The 27,257-nt window shown below is 41.2% G+C and overlaps 1 protein-coding gene across 8 annotated transcripts in view; it reads right to left on the reverse strand.

Annotated features, from left to right (window-relative positions):
* Window positions 1-2,560: 2,560 nt before the first annotated feature.
* Window positions 2,561-27,257, reverse strand: part of Efa6 (Exchange factor for Arf 6) — a 325,427-nt gene continuing 300,730 nt past the window's right edge. For 7 of the 8 annotated variants that reach the window (XM_075878819.1, XM_075878817.1, XM_075878818.1 and 4 more), the window contains 5 exons: window positions 24,775-24,845; window positions 19,760-19,917; window positions 12,974-13,118; window positions 8,946-9,089; window positions 2,561-7,701 (listed from right to left, as the gene is read on the reverse strand). In XM_075878819.1, the coding sequence (XP_075734934.1) occupies window positions 7,336-7,701; window positions 8,946-9,089; window positions 12,974-13,118; window positions 19,760-19,917; window positions 24,775-24,845 (884 nt within the window). In that variant the 3' untranslated portion in view covers window positions 2,561-7,335. Of the gene's footprint in view, window positions 7,702-8,945; window positions 9,090-9,150; window positions 9,250-12,973; window positions 13,119-19,759; window positions 19,918-24,774; window positions 24,846-27,257 lie in introns of those variants that run through there. The other variant, XM_075878825.1, reaches the window with a different exon arrangement.

Raw genomic sequence — 27,257 nt, forward strand, 5'->3', positions numbered from 1 at the left:
GATTTGAGGCGCTCATCGTCTTGAGGTGAAGATGTCGCGTGAATTCAGGTCGGGGCACGCTACACCTATAAACGCTCATTCGTTCACGGAACGTACAAACTTGGCAGGTATTCTCTGTGGTGTTAGAGTGTTAGCTCACCGACCTGAACTCCGCTTCTACATCCGTCATATTTACAGCGTGTGGTTACACAGTAGTGCTATCTCATGCCCGATGCTTCTTTGCTGCCTGCTACCACAAATAGAGGCACCAAATAACAACAATAATAATAAAGCTCCATTCAAGCGTCTGCGATCAAAATTGCAGTGCTTTACCGATTTGCAGGACACATTTTTGCAGTGGCACTACAAAGACAGAAATTTCATCGCCAAGAATAAATGACAAACAAATGCCAGGCCTGCGCACAATTCGCAGCACAGTTACAGCGAAAGCTGAAAAAGGGGTCTTTGAAAGTCTTTTTGAACTCTCCTTGGATAACTGCTATAAGCGCATTTGTAGGCTACCCACTACGCCATAAATAATAAATTTTGTACAGTAGGAGTGGTTCCTGAATATATCGGCGCAACCCCTTTTGAGGGTAGGGGATATTCACTATGCTTTCCTTGGTCGTTCTTTGGAGAAGCGGGGTACCCGCGACACACTTGCAAGAAATTTCGCATAATTTTTTGATGCTTTGAGTGACAATGATGAAGAAATATGCCTGAAGTTTTAGTAATGGGTAGGAACATTTGACGACCTACTCGCATTTGGCATTGCGTGATGCCCAATTGTTCCCTAGATGTTCTAAAATGCTTTATTACTCATATTAAGGCGATTCCTTTCCCGACACCAAGTCTACCTAGGGTAAGTTAGCGAGGAAGTTTCAAGCACCAGCGTGACTCAGTGGTAGAACGCTGCAGTGGCACACGGGACACCCGTTTTCGAATGTCATCGTGATCTTGGTTTGTTTTGTTATCTATTTTTTTTTCTCAATTGTGCGACAATGGTTACGGAAGCCGGCGGCGGCGGCGGACAACTAAGGTACACGTGGCCCTCGTTGCGATCTCATAACAGCTTTCGCTATAAAATCTTTTTAACACGGGGTGCCACTAGAGCCCCACGTTTCGACAAGCAGTCGTCTTCAAGGCTGCAGCTCTGAAGGCCAGACTGCTTGTCGAAACGTCAGCTCCAGCGACGATCGCTGTCCAAGTATTTTTCATCTTTTAAAGCTCTCACTTTCCCCTGAACTTGAGCCTTATTTGTAATCCTACCCCTATGGAGGCAACCAGTGCCACTGGCAGGAATTTTTCTCGGAGGAGGAGTGCTTTCTGAGGAAGTGTGGTGGATGACAAGCTGATGTCTCGAGCTGTTGTATGCTAGATGTCGTATACTATGGTCGACAAAGGTTTCGTAGAACGGAAACAGCATTCGCAGCCGTCATATTCGCGACTAGAGCAAAATAGAGGCTTAAGACACACTACGACACACCATGCTGCCTCCGAAATTTCAGATACTGCACTAATTCTATCATGCAGGTGGCGCCCCACGGGGAGGTTGGAACAGAAAATCTGGTGCATTAAAATCGGCCAGTGACTAATATTCCGATTGGTCCAAATGATTACAAGACAATTAATTAGCCCAAACTAGGTACAACCGCTGTGTAATGACAGCGCTTACGTCTTTTGATATGTGCTTGAACAAGGAGGGCAAGAGCTAAAGCCTGTCCTTGTAAGCCACCAGGGGAGTCGGGATAAGTAGGAACACAAACGAACGGTCGATTGGTTCATATCCCTACAGCAGCTACCTCGCTAAATATAATTCACGAAACTTCTCACTGGTACTCGAAATGAGAACAACCTACTCAGCTACCGCTTACCACATGGCTGAAAATAAAAGATACGAACAAAAACTTGCACAAGCTTCACAAACAGAGCTTACAGATGTTAACAAAAGCAGAAAAAAAAAGAAAAAAAGGCACTTTTTTCTATAAAGCTTTAATTATTCTAACACAACTATAGCTAATCAGCCAATTTATAGACTAAGCACATAAGTGTGTGCAAGATTAATCAGGACCGACTTAAAGCTTAGATGTGTGGCATAGTTGTCAATACTGGGACAGTATTGCAAAAGAATGCAAACGTTAAAATGACAAGTCCAAGGTCACAGATATATGTGGGCTTCTTTGCTTGAAACATCTCTCCTGTACTTCATTGATAGTACAGTCACAATGAGTTTGTAATGACTGATTAAGCTAGGAACTTCTTTTTAGTCTTTCTTTTTGTGCATATGACAACGTAGATTTTTAGAAGATACAAGTAAGTGCTTATGTAGTGCCGCACCACTACCAGCAAGCTTGGTATTCTTCAGGTTCTGAAGATAATTGTATCCAATTACACAATGTCAGATATGTTGGCACTGAAAATACGGTAATGTTACGAAAAACCTTTCATGCAAATAAACTAAAAAGCATATATTTAACAGAGTGTTTTCCAATCCTATTAGAGCTGCTTCACAAGCAGCTTAAAGCAGCAGCTGCAGAATAGCAGCTGCACTTTAGTGATAAAAAGCATCATAAACAACCTGTAGTGAAAGGCTAAATTTATTTGGATGGCATTACTGTACCACCTACCACAAAAAATAAATAAAAAAAACTGCATACTAAGTGGTTTGGGCCAGAAATGTTAAGTGAGTATCACCTTGACATTGACAATGATGCCCCACAGCTGCATACTTAGTCAACAACAAACTGCTAACATATAGAGTGATGACATCATGTACTACCAGTCACTTAAACCTCTTCGTAAAAACAAAGCAGTCGTCCATTTGAGTGTTCCAGTTCTTACAAACTATATATATTCTAATTTTCTGCCACTCATCTAATCAGCAACATATATCTCGAAATTCACAGCTCTCTTCTTGCATGTTTTATGGTCATATTTTCGTTCGCACTTCAATCATTTCACATTTTTCATCGTTGAACAACACTGACAACCTCCACTACCTGTGAAACTAGTTACTCTCCCAATACACGCAATTATGCTGAATCTCCACCATAAACGAAAACAGTGACATATGCTAAGCATTCGATGCATGTACGGGCATTGATTGATGACTAGTCGGGAAAACTCGTCCACACTGATTGCAAAGAGTCTCTGGCTTTCTTTTGCCAGTTGACAGTAGGTGAGACAAGCCTTGAAAATATGCAAGGGAGAGGGGCACTACAGGCTATTGGCAGGAACACAGTCTTTCTGCCTTACTGGCACTGCTGGCTAGTGCCAAGCTAGTTATTGCCTGTGCACAGCACAATTTATGCTCATATGGCACAGCAAAATGGCGTACAAACACAAAACACAAGAAACACAGAAGCAGAAAAGCACAAGCAGCAACTTGCTGATACACAGTCACAAATAATTAAAAGTCTTGTCTCATTCCTTACACTGTAAGCAATCTGTTAAATAACAAATGAGATAGAGAACTGCTCTGCTCCTACTAAAAAGTGCAGCTGTGAATTCGGTTGAAAGATTTACAGGTACCACTTATAAGTTCAAATGCAGTCAAATACGTAATTATATTCAATAAAACACATTTCTGGGTTATTGGGTGAACAACTACTGGCACTGCAGCACAGAAAAAAATGACAGATGGGGTCAACATGGACAGGCACACACTTCCAACTGATTTATTTCCAGAAAAATTACTCAATGTATTAGGCCTGTGCCGCACATGTGCAAAAATGTCACAAAAAGGCAGAACTTTTTTTTTCAACATAACAGAAAGTTCACTAATACACACGTTTTCCCTTTCTTTTTTCAATAAAATACACCTCAGCCACCTGTTGGGCAATAGTACCATCACTTCATTTCATGATACTAGCTAAAGATATGGTTTCACACAGACAAGGTTTACAGTGATGCAGAAGGTGTGACCTGGTCCTATTTTTCACAGACTGCATGCTCATGTAACTAATCATTAATGCTTCAGCCAGTTTAGCCAATCTATATCTTGCTATAGCTTAACAGAATCTGATACATGATTCTTACAGAGTACTCTACAGAACACTTGGCCTGCATCTTTCCAGAGCCATATCTATGTATGTGGTGTTTCATGACATGCTTACCAAGGCTACAAAATTTATATGGCATCGAAATCCAGCTGCAGTAAAGCATGAAACTTGTGCGTCAAAACTGGCTAACAATGTGTGAAAAAGATGTTTCTTTAGCGCGTATACGAAACTTACAGACGTGATAACTTTTTAGCATTCTGGAATGGGAAGAATTAGAGGAACAAATTTCCTATGTGCATGGGAACAGTACATTTACTAAACATTGTTATCATAAAGATTTGTAGATGCCTAAAAACTGAAGCTTGATGGAAGTCTCAAATGTAAAATTAAGCCCTTCGTCTGTTGCTTATAAAGAGTTCACACAGTACTGAAACAATACATTAGGCTCTTAGAAATAAAAAAGTCTTAAAATATTAACAACAAAGATTCATAATACCCTGCAGCACCTATTTAGAACTTCTAAACTCACATCAGAGCTGGCAAAAAAATATGTCATTTAAAACTGCCGCCATACATGATTTGATGCAAATACTTTGCTTCTGTGAAAACCACCAACTTAAAGAAGACTACAGTTGAATCATAAGTAAATAAAGCTAAAAAGTTATCAGAGAAAAGGTCAGCCTTATTATGAAGTGCAATATTCCTATTTGCCTCAATGCATGAATGCAACACCTTAAATAAGCTTTTTGTTGAAAACTGAATAAAACTAACCTTCAACATTAATTGAAAATATAACACCAACCATCGAGAAAATATTACTTGATACACGAGTTCTTAATACTGAACAGATAAACCGGCTGGAATGATTTCAGCCGTTTACGAAGGAACTGGCAAGTAGCAACTGCAAAAGTCGTTCTGAGTTATAAGGAATGCACTTGTTTTTGTTGACCTTGTCTGTCATATAGCAGCTTTTCCGCACCGCAGTTTTAGTAATTGAATATATTTATCTAAGCACAAACAAGATTTTTCACACAAAGCTCTAGCCAGTAAAAAAACAAACAAACAAAGAAATCATGGCAATACCATTGAACGTGTTTGTTCTTCCTTAATTAAAGGGGCCTGGCAACACCTTTCCAAGCTGCACAAGTGAGGAGATCACAAAGGGGAAAGAAATTTGGTCAGCGCATGTTATAACCTTGAGCAAATCTGATATATATTTTTTTCTTGGAACGAGTTGGCTCACTTTCAGATGATCACCCGCTAAGGCCACTATGATTTATTTTAGCAGTTTAGAGAGCTCCACGCCAGCACGCGGCAACACCCTGTGGCAGCAGTGGTAACTAGGCAGCACAAGAATGTTTAAATCAGCCAATGGCCATATCGCTCCCTCCGTTAACTTATCAAGAGGCCCTGCATGACTTACTTCGATGGGAGAAGAGTGACCAATTTTTAGCAGTCTTTGAAACGCGACTGTAACTCTCTGCTGCATGCAATTCTATAATATTTGGCTCACAAGTTTACAGAGGCATCTATACCAAACAGATTGGTGGCATTTTCTGACCGTGTTCAAAAAGTGTTGTAGGGCTCCTTTAAGTAATGGCGGCGCAGGCATGAGGTTACCAAGATGTGCACTTTTTATGGTTGAAACTTGGCACACCCAAATTCACAGCTGCTTCAGACTTGTGTAACTTTAGGCATTAGGCATGAATATCAAATACGAAAAATCGTGGTAGAGAAAAAGAAATAGTATGAAGAAAGTGCAAAACTTGATCATATAAAATTAACGATTTCAGAAGCTTAAGATTAAATACAGGGTCATAGAATGTCCTACTAAGCAATTTGAGCATGAAGAGTGTAAAATGATGCATCATTTCACAATGTTGGTGCTAAAATCCGACAGAACATTCTCCCATCTTTCGAGGTATACAATGCTCAAGGCACATTCCCTTAAAGAGTCTAGGCTTGCAGCACTTGATTTAAATCATTGCTTGGCAATGGCAACAAGATATGAAAAAAAAAAATACCAGTGGTAATCTTGTTTTCTATCTCGATCATTACCTTTAGGTGGCAAGAAAGTTAAGTATACAAGGTAGGTAAACGTTGCCATCAATTTCACATTTTAAGACCTAAAAAGAGAATTTAACAGAAAAGGAAGTGAAAAGCAGCTTGCAAATTTATATTTCTATGAAAGCTGCAATACCCATAGTGTGTGCTCACAAAATGCATAAATTAAGGGTCCCTCACCATGCTTCTAAATGTCATGACGTCTATAGATTAGGTGACACATATTTAAAAGCTTCCTAGTAAAAAGAGCGAAATTTTAAAAACACAAGCCATTGTGTAGAGAGTCTAGAGACACTTGCCGCACATCGGTGCTATGTGACTCTGGTCACTCGTTTATGAGCCTAAAGTTGGTCCCAATCATCAAGTTCCCTGTTAACCTTTCTAAAAGGTCTCTTAACTGTCTCCTGGAATGAGGTTGCATTGCACACTAAGTGTAAACAAAGGCAAAGAAAGAAAGCAAGAAAGACAGAAAAAGAGAGAGAAAAAAATAAACATGTGCACTGCCATACTAACGATTGGTTTTGAACAAGTATATGAACATTTGACATATGCCCGCCTTTCGATTCTGCATTTCAAGATAATTCTTTAATTATACCTGTAAGTCTCACGCTACAGGTATAGAGTATACAAGAAGGAGAAAATCACTTTACTAAAGAGAGTTGCACTCATAGTTTGGCATGACTTCACCTTAAATATAGCACTCACTATAAACATGTTCTATGTATAAAATACTATGTACAGTTATTAACACCAGTGAGTGCCCCCCCCCCCCCCCACCCCAAAAAACTCTTTTCAAAAACAATAGTGCTAAATAAAAGAATCTGCCAAACAACATTCATTCATACACATAATGAGTGCATATGCGCCATAAAATCAAATCTTTCAAAAGAACAGAAAGATCCTATATATATAAAACGAGGAGAAGCTACAAAAAAGCTGGAGGTAAACCGGATCATTCAGCTTTTCAGCATGCCTCAGATGTGCAGCACACAAAATTAGTAATGTACAGAGTGTATAACAAAATGTACCACGATTTTTTTTGTAAGTCTTGAGGTAAAACACTTCCAACCTGTAGCAGCTTCTTTGAAAACCAGCTTTCTAAGCTCACTGAAAATCTGGCAAGCAGTGGTGTTAGCTTGAGATTTTGCCGATGGTTGTGGCCTCTGCTATGATGCTAACTGTAAAGCCTACTACAGGCTGGTTATGCTCACCAGGTCCTATTTATTGGATTGAATATCGCCTTTTCTGTATGCTCTAGTCACGTGGTAGACGTTAGGTGACTCACAACATCTTATGTGCCTAGGTCACCGCCCTTCTGTACTGCTGTTCGGTAGCTGAACCGATCCTGTGCTATTCGCTTGTTTCGCACAGCCGTTGGGGAGCTACGAGGAGAACATGAACTAGCTACTGCTGGTGCTGAAAATGCAGATGAGGGTAAGCCAAGTGCAGGGGAGCTAGGCAGAGCCTTATGGGAGGGCTGCTTAGTCCGAGATGGTGATGGTAGTGGTGGGTTGTTGGCACAGCCATGGCTGCCTCCATGGTTCTGCTCTGGCTCATCCACTTCACCAATGCTTGTCTCGACGAGTGCTGGCACAAGCTCAGGATACTGCGCCATCTTAGAGCGTAGCAGGTAGGCGTAGGTGCGGTATCGCTTGAGCTAGAAATAAGGTTGTGATTAGCGAGACATGCTCCGGGCATCACTATTGTATCTAAAGGGCAGTTTTATCTATGAAGAACATTCTTATAATGCACCACTGTACCAGAGAGTGCACATGAATATATGCCACTTATCAGTGGCTTAGCTTCGTCTACTCAGTAGAAACAAATATGAAAGGGGCAACCAGAACAGTGCTGTGTCGAGTATCAAGCGTAGTATGCATTTCTATCCCTAAGCGAGTGTCACCCAACTCCTTTACAGTGTATTGCATCCAGCAGCTTCTCCCAGTGAGGTTTTTTCTGGGTAATAGTGTCTTTTTTTTTTCCATGGAATCAGTTTCACTCGTTCGGCGTTTTTTTCATGATGACCAGTTGAAGTGAACAGTGGGTAGCTGTGAAACTTTTTGTATTGCTCCAACTAAATGTCTCCAAGAATATTGCAATAATAAATACTGTTTAAAAGGATGCTGCAATAGGAAATACTTCAAGATAGGAATGATTCTCTTTTTAAACAAGAGGAAATATCATTTAATGAGATACTTTGTTCTGGATGTCTTTCAAGTTCACAATCAGATGAAAAAAAAAAAAAAAAACGTGCACTTGAGCTTCAAGACCAACAACAGGCCACTGAAGGGTTGAATAACTTAAATCATATAGCTTGCAGATCGGCTCAAGCAAACTTGGACAGAAAATGTCGAAATGAGAAGAGCTATTGAAAAATTTCTGCTTCGAATTTCGACACACGAGCAAAGAGATGGCTAACTGAAAGCAGGAGTGCTCTGTGGAAAAAAACAGCTTCAGAGCAACCAAGACTTTCCCTCCAAGGTTGCTACTTGTGACCAGTCAAAGTTACATTGTTACCACTTCTGAAGAAAATTTCAGATCCGTACACAATTCACTAAAAAAAGCATCCATCCTGAAAAAGACTGGCCCCGCAAAACAGGTGCCGTGGAACAAATCACTGTACTCATAAAAAAGCATTCTTTGAAAGCCACCGGATCCAATTTACTGAAAAGCTGCCACATGATGCTTGCCTATCAGGAAAATTGAACACTACAGTAGCTTCACCCACCAAAGTGCTATAGTGGTTACTTTTCGGCAACCCTTTGTATTAAAATTGGTGTGAAAATAATTTATCAATAATCAAAGCTAGGAGATCAGTTCCCTTTCTGCTATCTTTGCTATATTTTTAAAGCTTCCAAGATGAGATGAGAAAATTACAGGCAGAATGTAAGCCAAACTCACCTCATTCTGCAGAAAAGACTCCTTCTCAACAAACTCGGCAACAGTTCTAGACTTGGCACCTTTTTCTGGAGCATTAGCTACATGTTCCTCAAGCTCCTTCTCGAGCCACACAATGCGATTCTCATGGTCAGTCAATTGCTCTCTCTGGAAGTATTAAAAAAAGAAGAAGTACAAGGTAAAAAATAGTGGGTGACGCAAAATTGATTGAGCACCATGCAACTTAAAAAATGCTTTCACAAAAATGAATTCTCACCAACTTGCCCTGCTTTCTCTCCTTGAGCAAACATGATCTCCACCTATTTTTCTTAAAGGACAAAAACTTCAATGTCACACTACTGCTTCAGTAATACCCAACTTGAATAAATGAACATGAAAATCGTACAAAAGTATGCAATCCTACAAAAACATTGAGTTTAGGATAAAGATTGATTGATTGATATGTGGGATTTAACGTCCTAATACCACCATATGATTATGAGAGACGCCATAGTGGAGCGGGGGGACAAAGAACGGAGGGGTGCGTAACAAAAAGAGGTCGGTGCATGGAGGAAGGAAACGGCTTTCCTTCCTCCATGGGTTGGGGAGAGCGGCAACTAGAGGGTCATGGAGGCAGGGTCGGCATTTAACAATAAGAATGTATGGACACCTCGCCGATGCCTGATCGGTGGTCGAAATTGGTTTGCCGAGAAGTCGGCAGACGGTTGACTCCGTTCGCTGAAACCGATCAGCGGTACTCAGAGACGTTCGTTGTAAGTACGATTTTGTGCCATTGAACCAATGTATATTTTCACGGTCACGCGGATATTGTTCATTTTAAGCAAAAGTTCGTTTTAAGTGGGGCCTTTATATGTGGGCTCGACTGTATATGGGACGATAATTTCCTATTTTCTGCTTTTCACCTGTTCTATGTATAGGTATTACTCTCGCCATCAGCCAATCATCCAAAAGATGTTTTTGTGTGATTGAGGCCGTAAATATTATTTCTAAGTAGTAGGCTACCCATTCTGCATATTGTCATAAAAATGCGTAAGGTATTTCATCTGGGCCAATAGATTTCTTTTCATACATTTCTAAAATAAGGGATAGAATTCCATCGTATGTTACTACTGTATCAGCCATCGGTGTGCTAGGGCATTGGGCCTCTTTGATTTTCAGACCTCTGGCAGCTCTCTGGCACCCAGAGCTAGCCAGAGGGTCAGCCAGCTAGTTCCGGTCGGGACAGGAAACAGCGACGTGGTCATGTGTGTCGGGAACCCGAGACAACCCGAAGCTGCTCGAAGATTGCAAAATCGAACGCTGGGACAGCCAGCGTAAATGTAAACAAACACTACCATCGTGGCAGCAAACGAAACAATGTGCCGCATGCGCGTTATTTTTTTCTCTGCATTGTCCATCTGGAAATACATGGCTAAGTTTGCCGAAGAGCTAAAATAATATCCTCGAGCGTACGCATTTGGAGTACAACTTCATACGCTCGTACAATCACTCGCAACTCGCCACGTCCGCAAACGAAACATCCAGCTGGCGCACGCCGCCTCGAGAACGATGCAAGATGAGCTGCCGCAACGCTGACGGCTTAACAAGCTTGTGTCATATTAGTACATGTAACAGTCACTGCACAACATGATGCAAAATCAGGCGAAAGTGATCGTGTCCTAAAAAGAGCTCGAGGATATATATATCTGCTCAGCGATTGCGTAGTATATGTTGTAAACACACATTGATCAACTTGCATTTTTGCGTAGGTATTGGTACCACGAGTGCACATTGTATCTAAAATAAACTTTTGCGTGACACGTTTTCGACTAGTTTTGGGACTCCCCTGAGCTTATTTTCCAGTCCTAAATGGCACTTACAAAATCCTATGAATCTCAGCTTTGATTTGATCGACTATAACGTATCGTACACATGTTGCATGGCATTATTACTAAGAGGTGAAAAAAGATAATGCCAACGATGAAACAGGCAACGAAAGGATGCATACTTTCTGAATCCATCTCCGTTTTTTTTTTCTCGCATCAACAATAAAGTTTCTCATCCATTCATCTCGTGTCGTAGCATAGAAATAATGACATACCACATATGCTGGCCCACAGATTGAAGTGCGCTTGCACACCCTTCACGACCAGCGAGCATCAAACACTTTAAAACAACAGTCGTGATCTAGGGCATTTTATACCCATCAAAAATGGAGTGGTCAAGTGCTAAGAAGTTCACTTACGCATGCAAACATACAACAGAGCAAGCTAGTTCGACCACAATCGTATTTGCTAACTGCACAGAAAGCAGGCACGGCACCACAAACGACTACTACGAAAAAATAACTCGAAAGTTGTCTCCATGCGTGTATTCGAACGTGAACTTAACTTTTGCGGCATGTGTACGATGCAGTTAGCAGGCAACAATTCGCCGCATTGTTAACAGGAGGAAGCTTCACGGGAAACAACAACAATGATGAACAGTAGCTCAAAGCCTTTTTGTTAAAGAACAGGCAATAAAAACTGGAACCTTTTTAGCAAAAAAAACTAATATATAACAAATTATATAGATATGTATCACATACTTCAATACGTAGACATGTATACAGGGCATTATTTCAAAAAATATGAAATGTGTTAAAAAAAAAAAAATTTCCAGGGCTGCTAAAGATACCAAAAATCCATAATGATAAAATACACCACCCCACAAAAAGTATATATTTTTCCTGAGGAAGAGCACTGCAGTAAAGGCACCTTTCTAGGGGCTTCCAACCACTCAAAAACGATAAGTAACATGTTTTAGAAAACTATTTGCCCTTCATACTATACTGACATTACCTCACAGTTGCGCCTCGTTCTTTAACACTGAATTACAACCACAAATACAAAGGAAGACGGTAGCAAACGGCATTGCTGCATTGATGGCATTAACTCTAAAGTCTTTCAACATACAGTAGTGTCTCATAATTTAATCCAGATATTTAGCAGTGAACTTCAGCTGTGACACTCCACAGGGAACGTTCTGCGTAACTAAAAAAATCATGCCTATCTCTTGGTCTGGTGGTAAGAATGCAGTGTGTGGTTTTCAAACCATATCACTAAGTGTTCCCTGAAAGCTATGTATATAAAGCATTTTTCTGATGTTGTTCACAATTACAGAAGAAGCAACTTGACTTGCAAATTGTAGCATGGCTTTTGAAAAAAACTGTCACGTAAGGCACAATGAAATGAATTCTCCTTGGTCTCTTGTGAAATGAATTCTCCTTGGTCTCTTGCGAAGAATATTGATTGATTGATTGATATGTGGGGTTTAACGTCCCAAAACCACCACATGATTATGAGAGACGCCGTAGTGGAAGGCTCCGGAAATTTCGACCACCTGGAGTTCTTTAACATTCTTTAACGTGCGCTTGCGAAGAATAGATGTGAATGCAAAGGCAAATTCCATAATTTGTTTTCTAAAGATTCCGATTGTATTACCAATTGTTGTCTTACACCTACACTTGTATGCTTAAATCTCAATTAACTAACAATGCCCATTCATTAACAACTTTCTGAACTCATTTACAATTACATTTTTATAAACTGCATTTATTTTTTCCTCATTTTTCAGCATCAAGCACTCTTTTCAGGTCCACCATATATGACACATTTGGTCAACATTAAGTTTACTTAAAGAAGTCTCATCTGTTAATGAGCCTTTAGACACAGCATGCCGGTATTTTAACTGCACAGCTGAAAATTGTTCATATTTTCTAAACCAGTCTATAATTTAAAGATAATATAAGCAAAGTAACTAGTGTCGGGTCTGTAACTGTTACTGCATTATTTTTGTAGGCTCAAGCTTATTTTCCTTCAAATGGAGAATTCAAGTATGAAATAGAAACTTGTAATACTGACAATACTGAAGGCACCATGCTTAAGTTATACCCCACATGTACACAGTTTTCTGCATTTTTCATAAACTTCCAGAAGTATGGAAAATGTACAAGAAAGTGGCTATACATGAAGATAGCGAAAAAACGAGGGAAAGGGAAGGAGTGCGCATACCAGGTTGAACTTGGTGTGGCTAACAGGAAGCAGAGGCCTCTGGAACCTCTTCTGGCTGCCCACTGCACCGGCAAGAGCAGGTGCTGACAAACTGGCTGTCACGAAATTGAGAGTGTCAATCCAGCTTTGTAACTCTTTGGCATCTCTGAAACACAGAAAATAAAGGCAAACATTCAGAAAAAAAAGGAAGCACCCTACAGTACGAACAGAAATACTTAACATGAGCCTACAAGCTTCGGCTTCATGTAAAGTGAAGGTTGTTGTTCTGCACGCCTCAAAACGGAAGCAGTTTTAACACGACAGCATTAAAAAGCTTGTTTTGCAATAACTTTGGGGTTAGTATTGGCAACAGAATCGCTATCGTTGGTTGTGAGAGAAAAATATGCATTGTCATTGAGTGAAAATGAGAGAGATGTGAATAAATAAATAAATAAACAATAAAAATGTTGGATATGGGTGAGAATCGAACACACACCTTCTGGAGCTATGCCAGCGCTTGAAATTGCTTTGGAAAAAACACCATAAGAATTTCATGTAGAGTATGGAGTCTCCTTAATGCATGTAATATTGCGTGGCAGAATCATAGAATAGCCCCAAGCGTCAAAACAACTGAACTCTGCAATGAGCCTGAATTGTGCAACACAGATTGGCTATCTGATGAAAAAAAATAATGTCTCAGAAGGTATTATTGCTGTTTAGCCAGCTGACATTTTGTATGCAACAGCAATAGTCAGTTGTGACTAGTATCCCGGTGTGTCCTAGCTTCCGGCGTTCATGGTGCAACATACAAAAACAATGTGCTATGGCATAAAGCCTGAGCTGATGAAGCTAACATTCAACACTAACTTTATATGACATATAGAAACACAGCAGCATTTTCTGCATTCTTCAGTGGCTTTCACCAAGTGAAAAAAAAAATGAGAGAAAAATGTGAGGCTATAAGATTTCATCTTCCCTAGAACAAATGTAAATTTTGAATAAAGGTACAGCCTGTGGACACTGATAATTCAACTCGCACTTTTCATGTCAGAGGCGGAGACGACACAACTAGTCAACTGTAACACAAGATGGCACTTTTCTGAAAGATGTTTTGTTTTCATACCCACCATCATGAGGAAAATTAGGTTACTTTCAGAACACTTTTTTTTAGATTTTGGCTCATAAAGATATCTTTCTTCTACAGTCCTCCGAATATCATACACTAGACTTCGAATTCGAAGAAAAGCAGAAACTACAGTCACTGCTAGAAGTTCCCTTTCAAAACTGCAACTAGTCACTGTGTTAGCATTAGTGGTCAAAGAAGTATAGATAAATATGTGGGGTTTAATGCCCCAAAACTGACAAATGATTATGAGAGACGCCGTAGTGGATGGCTCCGAAAATTTCAACCACCTGGGGTTCTTTAGCGTGCACCCAAATCTGAGCACATGGGCCTAAGGCATTTTCGCCTCCATCAAAAATGCAGCCGCTGCAGCTAGCATTTGATTCCACGACCTGCGGATCAGCAGCAGAATACCATAGCCACTAGACCACCGCGGCGGGTTGTCAAAGAAGTATGGCAGTATGGATACTGTAAATGTCAGTGAACTGTCAGATAACCGAGTGGTCAAAGATGTGTACATAATACAGTGCTGTATGTTTTTTTTTTCACTTGCGTGCAAGCAGTATACCTTAAATGTAAACATTTTGACAGAGGTCTGTCTGGCTGGGTCGAAGATTAAGGCAGGTCAATACACCCAGCTATGATCTTAGAGAAAACCCGACATTTCAAGACCGGCTCTACTCAGGGGTGACTGTAATAGTCAGGAAAGGGCTGACGAGCGTTGACCTAGGCGCGGTTTTTTCCTTTCTCTCACTTTTCGGAGACCGTGCATGTAGATCGGAGGCATTGTTCCAAGGGACCGATCCATGTTTGCTTGCGTGTGCTGTATGTGCCAGGACATGAGCAAAAGCCTCCTTTTCAGATTTTTTTTTCCTTTTCTATGACAGAAGTGTCGTCGAAGTCAATCTTATGGTCATGCTTCTCACAATGCTCTGCAGGAGCATTGCGTAGAACTTCCATTTTCCTGACGTCGTTCCTGCACTTACTCTCACTTATGTATCTCGCTGGGCATTACGCACACGACACTTTGTTGACCATGTCCTGGTGTTGCTCTCTGGATCGTCGATATTACGGCTGTGGTAATAAGTGGGCGAGCGTTGAAGGTGGCTTATGAACTGTCGTGACCCCAGCTTTTCCGAGGACCCTGGCGAGCTGTTCACTAGTTCCTGGAAGATACAGGATGATGACTCATTGGGTTGGTTACCTTGGTCTCATTATAGCCCGTGGTGTGGCAAGTGAGGGAGGAGGGTCGCCTGTGTCCCTCACAGGTGCATCTTCGCGATGGGGTGGTTGACCTCTTGACATGCGGAGTGCCACTCGGTGGATGAAAGCTGCAGTGTATCCCTTCCTTTTAAGCTCGGTTATGGCCCTCTCTTCTCTCTTTTTTTTTCCCCTTCCGACGTGCAGATAGCTCTTGCTCGTAGAAGGAGCACAGACACTATGGAAGCTTTGTGGTCAATGGGGTGACTCCATTGTCAGGTTCGCAGCTGTAACACAAACGACTTCTCTCATCACGGTCCCTCTGGTCAGTCTGTACAAATTCCCATCGATACTGAAGTATGTTCCCTCGAGGCAGTACTCCAGGGAACATATTTCAGTGTCAATGGGAATTTCCACAGACAGGCCAGGGCGACTGCAATGGGAGCAGCTGTTTCCTTTCTAACTGTGAACCTCCCAATAGAGCACATATGAGAGATGGCACTGTGATACTTTATTAACAGGCCAAAAAGTATTTGTGAGATACGTGGATGACTGCTTTTCTATCATAAAGAGGACAGAGGTAGATAGCTTCTTCGAACATCTTAACTCTATCAACCAAGCAATTCAGTTTACGATGGAATGAGAACGAGACCAGACTGAGTGCTATTGTTTCTTGATGCTTTAGTACGACAACAAGGCGAGCGCATGACCTTCTCGGTGTACAGAAAACCAATGCACCCCAGCAGGTATTTGCGCTTGAACTCAAGTCAACCCACTGCCCACAAAGCTTTCGTAGTGTATGTGCTCCTTTCACGAGTAAGAGCCATCTGAACATCAGAAAGGGAAAGAAAGAAAAGAAGAGAGGGTCATAACTGAGCTCAGAAGGAATAGATACACGGGAGCTTTCATCTAGCGAGAAGTCTATTCATCCATGCCGAGAGGTCTATCATTCCACGGTGAAGACTCACCACCTGCGAACGACATACGCGATGCCCCTCCCTCACGTGCCACACCACCAGCTACAATAGGATCAAAGAAATAAGCCCAACGAGTTGTCATCCCGTATCTTCCGGGAACTAGCAAACAGCTCGCCAGGGTCCTTAGAAAAGCTGGGGTCACGATAATTCACAAGCAGGCTTCAACGCCCACATGCTTATTACCACAGCTGAAAGACCGATGATCCAGGAAGCAACACTAGGGCGTGGTCTACAAAGTGTTGTGTGCGGTAAGTCCAGCAAGCTACGTAGGCAAGAGTAAGTGCTTCCCAGAAAAAATACGCCAGCACAGAAACGACGTTAGAAAGATGGAAGTTTAATGCAGAGCCCCATGCAGAGCGTTGTGAGAAGCATGACCATAAGACTGACTTCAATGGCCCCTCTGTCATAGAAACGAAAAAGAATCTGGAAACGAGGCTCTTGCTCGAGTCCTGGCACATACAGCACACGCAGGCAAACGTGAACCGGTCCCTGGGAACAATGCCTCAGATCTACGTGCATGGCCTTCAAAACGTGAGGGAAAAGGAAAGACGGAGCCTAGGACAAGGCTCGTCGACCCTTTCCTGACTATTACAGTCAACACTGAGGAAGGGACCAAGCTGGTTTTGAAACATCGTTTTTTTTTTCCCAAAAAATTGTGGCTGGAGGTAATTCAAGTTCCTTAAGCAGTATAGCTGTTTCACCGTGGCCAAAGCTTCAGTTGCTGTAGCATGTCAGTGATTGTCATATTTTGCTGTTTTTGTAGTTGATGCTACAAGTAAATACATACACACTATAGTTCAGAAATATAAAATGTGGCAACATATTCTAGAAACATGACGGTTGGTGTCACGAAAGTTGTGTGTGTGGATGGTAGGAGCCAATAAATTGTGTGTGTTCAATGTCCTTGGTAGGGGCCCATAGGCTACCCATGGCATTCACTAGAGCAAGCAGATGGACCTACATGATCCCAAGCTCATCTACTCTTCCATATAAGTTCACCGGCAAAACTCTAACCGAGCCAGATGAGTGGCGGTCATAGAATTTTTAGTTCATTGCAAGACAAAGTTAATTGCTTTGATGCCAGTTTTTCAGTCCGCAGAGTTCTGGCTCATTGAGCTAATGTTGAGCGAAATATCATACCAGCTTACCTTAGCATAGAATATTATGGCCACCTTACAGTGGTCATCTACAGAATTTCTTTTCTTTGATTTCTCATGTCCCTTGTAAAAAAAACTATACTACTGAAAAATTTAACAGCAATCAGTCACCAAAGCCAGTGGGTCATGTTGTACTCATGGAAGCATGTTTGACAGTTACCCATGCACACTCTAAAAAGTCACGCCAAACACACACTGCTTGTTACCAAAAGAGCCTTTTATAATCAGGCAGCATAGGTACATTTTTCTTATATACTTGTGCTAAATTATGACTGCACTACAATGACAGATCAAGTAAACTTTCCCTATTTATTATTCCCATGTAACTAGATCGCTTACCGTATTTACTCGATTCTACCGCGCCCTCGATTGTAACACGCACCCGGTTTCCACGACGAAAAAAAAAAAAGAGCAAGACATCGATTGCAACGCGCACCCATTTTTCTCGTTGGCCCGCACGATCACACCACTCGAAAAAACGACTCCTTTCGGGAGCGTCTTCCATTTAAATATGAGGTACGGGGGAAGCTTGTGCCCATCTGACGTGTAACAGAGCATTGCCGTCACTGTAGTTTTACCGTGGACCGATGCCAGCATGCGAACTTGCTTCGCCCGCTTCTTCTCGACGGTTGTGGTGCCAGGCATGTGAAGTAAAGAGGCGTCTGATCGGTATTCCCTATTTGCCCAAGCAGGTAGCCGTTGTTGTGCCGCAAGTTTAGGACGAACCTCTGAAAACTGTGAGGCTTTTCATCGTACTCCGGAAACTTTTCGCATATGGCCGTTCGCCTTTGGAGGGAAAAGACTTTCCTCTTCATAAAGTTAGTTAGCCAGCACCTGCTCGCTTTAAACTGGCTCCGCATTAAACCTTTTTCTAAGGCTAACTGTACAGCCCGCACTTGTAGCAGTTCTGTCGTCACGGGCCACTCGCTGCTCAAGCACATACTCTGCGAGCAGCTCTTCAATTTGTGGAAACCGACCCTGCTGTGGTCCACTGAAGCCTTTGCGTGAAGCTTTGCTGTCGACAATCTTCTGCTTTTGTTTCCGCCAGTCCCGCACGCACGTTTCAGGAACTCCGAACGACCGCGATGCGGCCCGATTTTCATCCGTTTCTGCACACGCGAAGACTTTTCTTTTAAAAGCGGCATCGTGGTGCACTCGAGTTTTGGAGTCGGCCCTTCCATGCCGTCAATGCTAATGCACTACAATATGACGAACTCAGCACACGTATGAAGTGCCGCACTTGAGAAACACATAGGCAGAAATGGCCGACGCGCCATGCCCACGCACGTAGGGGGCAGCCATTTTAGAAATGCCAATGGCAATAGAATGACCGTATTCATTTTTTTTTTCATACTCGATTCTAATGCGCATGCGATTTATGAACTCGCTTAACCGAAAAAAAGGTGCGCGTTAGATTCGAGTAATTATGATATGTCACCTGGATTGCTGCTATTCCTGGCCCTATAGCCTGCTACAGAGAATATTAATTTCTAACAGGTAGTAGAATAATAGAAGTCAAACCAAACCAAAAAACATGTTTGTCACTTCATAGTCTTCCAGCAATAAGACGGGTATAAAGGAGCCTTCTACTGCGCTTGAGGAATCTCAATTTGAATGCTAGATAACCTTAGGAAAGGAAAAATCAGCCATGGCACGAACACTCTTCTAATGATTGATATGTGGGGTTTAACGTCCCAAAACCACCATATGACTAGGAGAGTCGCCGTAGTGGAGGGCAAAATTTTGACCACTTGGGGTTCTTTAACGTGCACCCAAATCTGAGCACACGGGCCTTCAACATTTCCACCTCCATCGGAAATGCAGCCGCCACAGCCGGGATTCGATCCCGCGACCAGCGGGTCAGCAGCCGAGTACCTTAGCCACTAGGCCACCGCGGCGGGGCGTAAACTTTGGTTAATGAAATGAAACGTCACTAAATGTAAAGTCATGCGTGGGTCCCGTTCAACTAACAGCATGTACATATGCCTTCTTCTATGCCTTCTTTGCACAAGGCGACACACTTCTTTGCACAAAAAAAAAGGCATCCGTGCTAGATTTACAAAACCATGCTAGAATGAGTGTCAATCATGAATTTGTGAAAAAGAGACTGTTCACAAACTCCACTGAAAAAGTTGAATGTAGATGGTTATTGAGAAATGACAACAAAGTAGCAGAGAATAGCACAGTTACACAAGGATGCAAGCAAAAAGGATAAAGCTGTACATATGATAGTACACACAATTATTCGACAGAAAACAAAATGCAAGGTGCCAGACACCATCATATTTTATTGTAGCAATAAAAAGAGCACATGAGAGGAGTCATGCAACTTGGCTGTTATAATACTTACCCAGTTTGAAACAGGTACTCTGCTTGATCAGCCGTTTGTAACCTGAAGACGTGCTGCTTCTTTGTGTAGTCTGTTGCCTTTGTCGACAAAGAATGATGAATTCTGATAGAATTGTGCAAACTTTCATACAACTGGTTTTTCCTAAACCCTTGCTCATCCTGTAATAAAAGGAACTATAGTTACATAATGATAAGACAGAACGGAGAAGTATGGGCAGCCCATGGCAAAAGTGTGTAGCAATATTACTTTAAAGCTTGTGTAGATAATGTGTTCACAGTACTTAAAGGATATGTGAAAACACATCTATGGTACAAAAAATGTAATTTCCAGTATCAACATTTGATTAAGTAGTACCTAAAGTGGACAGCATGGCGAATAAAAGTGAGCTTAAAAGAGAAAACACTGAGATTTTGGAAATGTTTACAAATTCCACACACATTCATTAGAAAGGCTAACAAAAAAAAAAACCTTCCTTAACCTTGCATGCAAGGGTGAAAATATTTTTTTTATTTAAACTTCAGGCAGTGCCTCACCCACACCATTCATAAATTGTGTTGCGACAAGTTTTGACGCTGATACCATGAAAGACCATGTGGTTTTTCATCTTTTGAACGACAAGGCAGACATTCATTAACAAGCCCTGCTCCACGCTTTGTAATAAATCACACTGGTAATGTCAGTATGCTTAAATGTGCAAGTCAACAGCAGTTTTTCAATATCGCTATAGCAAAGCCAAAAAAGATTTGAGGAGAGTAGTCAAAAGCAAGACTTTCTTTTATCACCTCATTTTGCATGATGAACGATAACAATAAACTGTGCTATATATACTCAAGTATTTTTTTAAAATAGTCAGATCTGCCACCATGCGTAATACTAATAAATTCTCGATGAGCGCCTAATATGTGAATGCACCTATTATGCGAGTGAATACGATAATGTTTCCGAAATTATGCTGAATACATGCTCTATGCATACATGCTTAAAAATTTTTCTCAAATTGGTGAGGGACGATTGGGGCCGGTTAGTTAAAACTTGCTCAGATGCTGCTTTATTCTCGGATAATTAGGTAGAACAATATTTCTGCTATGTACAAAAAGTACTGAATGAATATGGCTAGCAAATGAATAATCATATATAGAGACATGCAAATAAGAAGCAGAATATTTTCAAAAATAGTCAGAAAGATGCCAAGAATTTCACTTCAACAATCTACCTTAAAATATGGCCTGTTTTTATTATATGCACACTATGCAATAGTAAAATTCAATTCTGCCATGAAATTAGTTTCCTCTGTTCCAATTAGTAATAAAAAATAAAGATTGATTGGTAACTTGGTTGATTTATCATTACTATTTTAAGTGAGAATGCCTTTGCAAACCAAGACAAAAAAAATCTAAAGCAACAAAACTTCAAATTTGATGACTAAATCAAACACAGATTAAAATCATGAGCAAGCCAGGAGGAGGATAATAATGAAGACGAGACCTGAAAAGTGGTTGCTAAATTCTAAAAAGTACCTTTGAAAAATTAACATGCACAAGCAAACTTATATTAATGAAACCTGATTGCAATGGTTTCCTTTCAATCTTTCCAGACCTCCCATGCACCAGGTGAGATTCAAGCACAAGTAAAATGCCTAGTGAAGAAAAAGAGATGCATACACAAACCTAATGTTTTATGTTACCCATTGCATCTTGCCTCAAAAGCTGAGCTGCCCAATGCAAAGAGTAGCAGAGATGATTTGCATGGTTCAGAATTTATCATTATGCAATAATCTTGCAAGAGGGTGAAAGACATAAGTACAGAAATGTGCAAAGCTGTGCTGCCGTTTCAGGAAGGGAGGGCAAATGCACATGAACAGATGACCTTCAGCTGGAAAGATAACTGAAGTGTGTGAGACTACCATAGCTAGAAGTCTAGCTTTTTCTTCCCTTTGAAGAAAAGGGAAAAGCATAGTGTAAATCATTTTCCCAAAGCTAATTTGCCACAGCATGTCAATTCATAGCCTCTGTGCATGCTGGTAAGTCATCAAAATAGCTGGTTCTGCAAATTGGCAATTAATAATTGTGTTATCTGCTGGTATCCTACTGTATTATCTGCTAGAAAGAGCAAATAACACAGGCAGTTTCGAAGTTGGCTGGAGGCAGTTTTCGAAGCCAGATGACACCACAAAATGAAGCAGTTTGCATACTCCATGGGCATCGGCAATGGGTGTAAAGAGGGCACTTGCCCCCCTCAAGCCATGCCAGCACTGGCCTTGAAGCCCCACTAGAGCTCCCCTCCCGTGCCACGATGCAACGTGGATTTGCCCTCTCTCAAGACGAAATGCTGCTAACACCCATGCTTTGTCTACGCGAACTTTTCAGAAGAGGTGTGAGCAGCAATTGCCCTGCCGCCTATAGAAAATATAGCCAGTCCTGGTACCTGAATTCTTGAAGCTGTTCAAGTCATCCAATGAGCTAGCACAGTTGACATAACACAACACTGATAGACTTTATAATGAGCGCACACCCAGGTATCGTGCAGGATGTGCAAGTGGTTGGCAAGGTACGATGCAGTGACCATAGAATGGCACAGTCTCGAATTCGCCTAGACTTGAAGAAGGAACGATAGAAACTGATACGCAAGGAGCCAATCAATGAGCTAGCACTGAGAGTGAAAGTACAGGAATTCAGAGTCTCGCTTCAGAACAGGAACTCAACTCTTAGTGAGGAAACCAACCTTAGCGTAAATACAATGAATGATAATCTGATGAGTATTATTACGCAGTGTGCAGTGGAAGTTGGAGACAGGGTAGTTAGACAGGACACTGGCAAGCTTTCCCAGGAAACAAAGAATCTCATTAAGAAGCATCAAATTATGAAAGTCTCAAGTACAACAGACAAAATAGAACTGGAAGAGCTTTCGAAGTTGAATAATAGGAGTAAGGTATGCGATGTAGGAAGGTATAACATGGAGAGAATTAAACACGCTCTGAAAAACGGAAGAAGCGTCAAAGCAGTGAAGAGGAAACTTGGGATAGGCAAAAGTCGGATGTATGCACTAAGGGACAAAGAAGGCAAAATAACTACCAATATGGATAGAATAGTTTAAATAGCGGAGGAATTTTACAGAGATCTGTACAGTAGCCCGGACAACCACGACCTTAATACTATAAGAACTAGCAGTAACCCAGATGACACCCCACCAGTAATGACACAAAAAGTCAGAAAAGCTTCGGCGAGCATGCAAAGAGGCAAAGCTGCTGGTGAGGATCAGGTAACATCAGATCTGCCAAAAGATGGAGCACAGATTGTGTTAGAAAAACTAGCCACCCTGTTTACGAGGTGTCTCCTGACCGGAAGAGTAACAGAGTCTTGGAAGAATGCTAACATCATCTTAATACATAAGAAAGGAGATGACAAGGACTTGAAGAATTACAGGCCAATCAGCTCACTCTCTGTAGTATACAAGCTATTTACAATGGTAATTGCTAACAGAGTAAAGAAAACATTAGAATTCAATCAACCAAAGGAAAAGGAACAAGCAGGATTTCGAACAGGCTACTCAACAATCGATCACATTCATACTATCAATCAGGTAATATAAAAATGCTCAGAATATAACCTACCACTATACATAGCATTCATAGATTACGAGAAGGCGTTTGATTCAGTAGAAATATCAGCCGTCATGCAGACACTGCGGAATCAGGGCGTCGATGAAGTATATATAAACCTCCTCGAAGAAATCTACAGGGGATCAACTGCTACCATAGTGCTTCATAAAGAAAGCAACAGAATACCAATCAAGAAGGGTGTAAAGCAGGGGGACACAATCTCCCCAATGCTATTTACTGTGTGCTTACAGGAGGTTTTCAGAAGCCTAGAATGGGAACAGTTAGGGATAAGAGTTACTGGAGAGTATCCTTAGTAACCTGCGCTTTGCCGATGACATTGCATTGCTGAGTAACTCAGGGGATGAATTGCAACTCATGATTACGAATTTAGGCAGGGAGAGCAGAAAGGTAGGCCTTGAAATTAATCTGCAGCAAACGAAAGTGTTGTACAACAAGCTGAAAAGAGAACAGCGCTTCGAGATAGGTAATAGTGCACTTGAAGTTGTAAAAGAGTACGTCTACTTAGGACAAGTAATAACCGCGGAGCCGAACCACGAGACTGAAGTAACTAGAAGAATAAGAATGGGGTGGAGCACATTTGGCAAGCACTCTCAAATTATGACAGATAGATTGCCACTATCCCTCAAGAGGAAGGTATATAACAGCTGTATCTTGCTGGTACTTAGCTACGGAGCAGAAACCTGGAGACTTACAAAGAGGGTTCAGCTTAAATTGAGGACGACGCAGCAAGAAATGGAAAGAAAAATGGTAGGTGTAACCTTAAGAGACAAGAAGAGAGCAGAGTGGATCAGGGAACAGACGGGGGTTAAGGATATCATAGTTGAAATCAAGAAGAGGAAATGAACATGGGTCGGGCATGTAGCGCGTAGACAGGATAGCCGCTGGTCATTAAGGGTAACTAACTGGATTTCCAGAGGAGGGAAGCGGGTTAGGGGGAGACAGAAGGTTAGGTGGGCAGACGAGATTAAGAAGTTTGCGGGTATAAATTGGCAGCAGCAAGCACAGGATCGGGTTAACTGGCGGAACATAGGAGAGGCCTTTGTCCTACAGTGGATGTAGTCAGGCTGATGGTGATGATAGATCCTACAAGGTGAACATCCCGGTTGTGTTTAGCAGGCTTGGTTTCAACTGGAATATATTTTACCAGCAAGAACAACACCGGGATGAAGAAAGATGTGCACAAGATGTTTGCTAGACATTTAGCTGCAATTCTACTTCAGACACATGACATATGAAAAACAATCTTCACAAAAAATTACAAAGAACAAACAATTGTAGTGTCCAAATCGATATAACACAAATATTAAGGTTAATGCTTGCCCACAACAGTACCTTAAAGAGAAGCACAGCACTGAAGAGTACTTAGCATGGCAGAAATGTTTGATTGAATGCTTACCTTATGTAAATAGAGCACAAGATCACGTAAAGTTGCACAGAACATTTTCCATCCACGTTTCCCAAGAGGAGCTGTAATAGTCAATATTGCTCCTTTCAAAAATGTGAACAAACACACTGCTTTTCTAGTATTTTCAATAAACACTTCACAATATAAACACTTCATTAAAGCTTGTGAAATGTTGAAAAATGTTTTAAACACGTAAAAAATAAGGACTTTATAAGCTGCCCTATAAGCACTTCAAATTACTTAAGCAACCACGACACCATACATACTTCTACAAATGTAATGAATCGTGAATGCAACACAATAGGAAAGTGCCTACTAAAAATAAAAAAAATATAATACTAAGGTTTTTAGACAAAGTCACTGTGCAATGCAGCTATATCTGTAGGGCAAAAACAGTGATCTGTCACAGTGTTGGATGCCTGTACATGGCCACCTGCACAAGCACCAGGATCCATATGCAAACAGATAAGTGCAATGCACTGAACCAGGGGAGATGAGAAAATGAGCTTGCAGACTCAGTTTGTGATATTATTTATTGGTGTGCCTTAGGTCACTGTATTCGAAGTTGCTAAGGAATTTTTTCTGCAGAAGTACTAGCCATTTGAGCAGACACTTTCTCTCGCATTTATTAAGCTCACAATCAGTCACAGATACGTGGCCGTTACCTTCAGAAGGTTGCTAAAGCTTGATCCAGGAAAGCTTCTACGTGTCAACACTGAGTTAAAAAAACACAGTGGAACCTTGTTCATTAATGAAGAAAAAACAAAATGAACAAAAAATGAATTATTCAAGAAATTTTACAATCTGAAATTGTCACAGGACACCTAACTGGGCTGATTCGCACGTCATTACTTTGTCATCCTTTCAGCGTCCCACATCTGTTTATTCCTGATGACGTCTAAATCAGAAATAGAAGTGCAAATTTACCCCTAGTTTTATTTGTTAGACAATATTAATGAGAACTAACAGACAATGATGCCAGAAAAAGTATAAGGGTTGTTATTAAAAGTAATTGTAATGCATATGACGAAAAAAAAAAGGACGAAGAGATAACTTGCCATGGGCAGAAACCAGAACTACAAACTTCAAATAACACGTCCGATGCCCTACCAACTGAGCTACAGCGGTAGTCATCCCTCTGTCTACTTAATAGGTTATATACGAGCACTGAACGTGGGAGCGTCAGTCAGTGCCGCCAGTAGCCACTACGGCGAGTGTGGAACACTCTTCTTTTTGCCTGATGGCATTACGTAGCGCACGATCGTATTACGAACTGGCAGCTGACCAATAATACCTCGTATTCTACATGAAGGCATCAAGTCTTACAGAACAAGATCCTCGCAATGAATGAAAAAAAGAAGTATACATTTAAGGGACCGTTTTCCTTGCTAGACACAACATTAATGAGAACTGAACGACAATGATGCCTAGGAGAGTAGAATTTATTTGATTGATATATCCCAAAAACCCCATATGATTATGACAGACGCCGTAGAGAAGAGCTTCAGAAATATCGACTACCTGGGGTTTTCTTACGGGTGCCCAAATCTGAGCACACGGGCTTAAGGCATTTTCGCCTTCAAGAAAAATATAGGGGTAGTTATAAAAAATAATTGTAATGTAAACATCAAAAAAGGTGGATGAGAAGATAACTTTCCACCAGCAGGTACCGAACCTGCGACTTTAGAATAAGAGACGCTTATTTCAAATAAGAGACACTTATTTAACAGAAAATTACATATAAGAGACACCAGTGTGCCTACATTACTACATATAGGTATTGATAAGAAAATGCATACATAGTGCCCTGCTTATAGGGGACACCCAATATAAGAGACAAGAATTGCTGCCCGGAGCATAAAGGGGTTACAAATATTATTCCAAAGTGACTCAGGTTATGAGATATGCTATAGTGGAGGGCTTCCAATAATTTTGACCACCAGGGGTTCTTAAACGTGCACTGAAACTGAAGAGTACATGGGCCTCTAGCCTTTTGCCTACATAAAAATGCAACTGCCACGACCAGAATTGAACCCGCGACTTTTGGATCCCCAGTAGAACACCCTAATCACTGTGCTACAGCAGATGCTCCCTGCCAAAGTTACAAAACTATGTTGTTGATCAAGCAACATCCAAAATCGCATGCACATTGAAGTTGTCAACTTTCACTGCTTGCCCCACCTGCATGTGGTCTTCAATAACAGGCATGCAGGCCACACTGTGTTTAGCTAGATGTACTTGTTTATGTTAACTCCGACACCTATCACTTCCCAAATCCAAAGTATCAGCCTTGCACCAGCAGGTTATATTACTGTGCAGGCTGTGCATTATTCTAGGTATAAAGTTGACTGTCACTACCAGCAGCACAAACTCAGTGGCAATGCTTCTGTGCACTTGACCGTAGGTGTGTTTAAAGTGCAAGAAAAAAGAGTGCAAAAAAAAAAGATGAGTTTTTTTTAGCTTCTCCTTATAAT

Source organism: Rhipicephalus microplus, chromosome X, assembly GCF_043290135.1.
Source record: "Rhipicephalus microplus isolate Deutch F79 chromosome X, USDA_Rmic, whole genome shotgun sequence".
Lineage (NCBI taxonomy): Eukaryota > Metazoa > Arthropoda > Arachnida > Ixodida > Ixodidae > Rhipicephalus > Rhipicephalus microplus.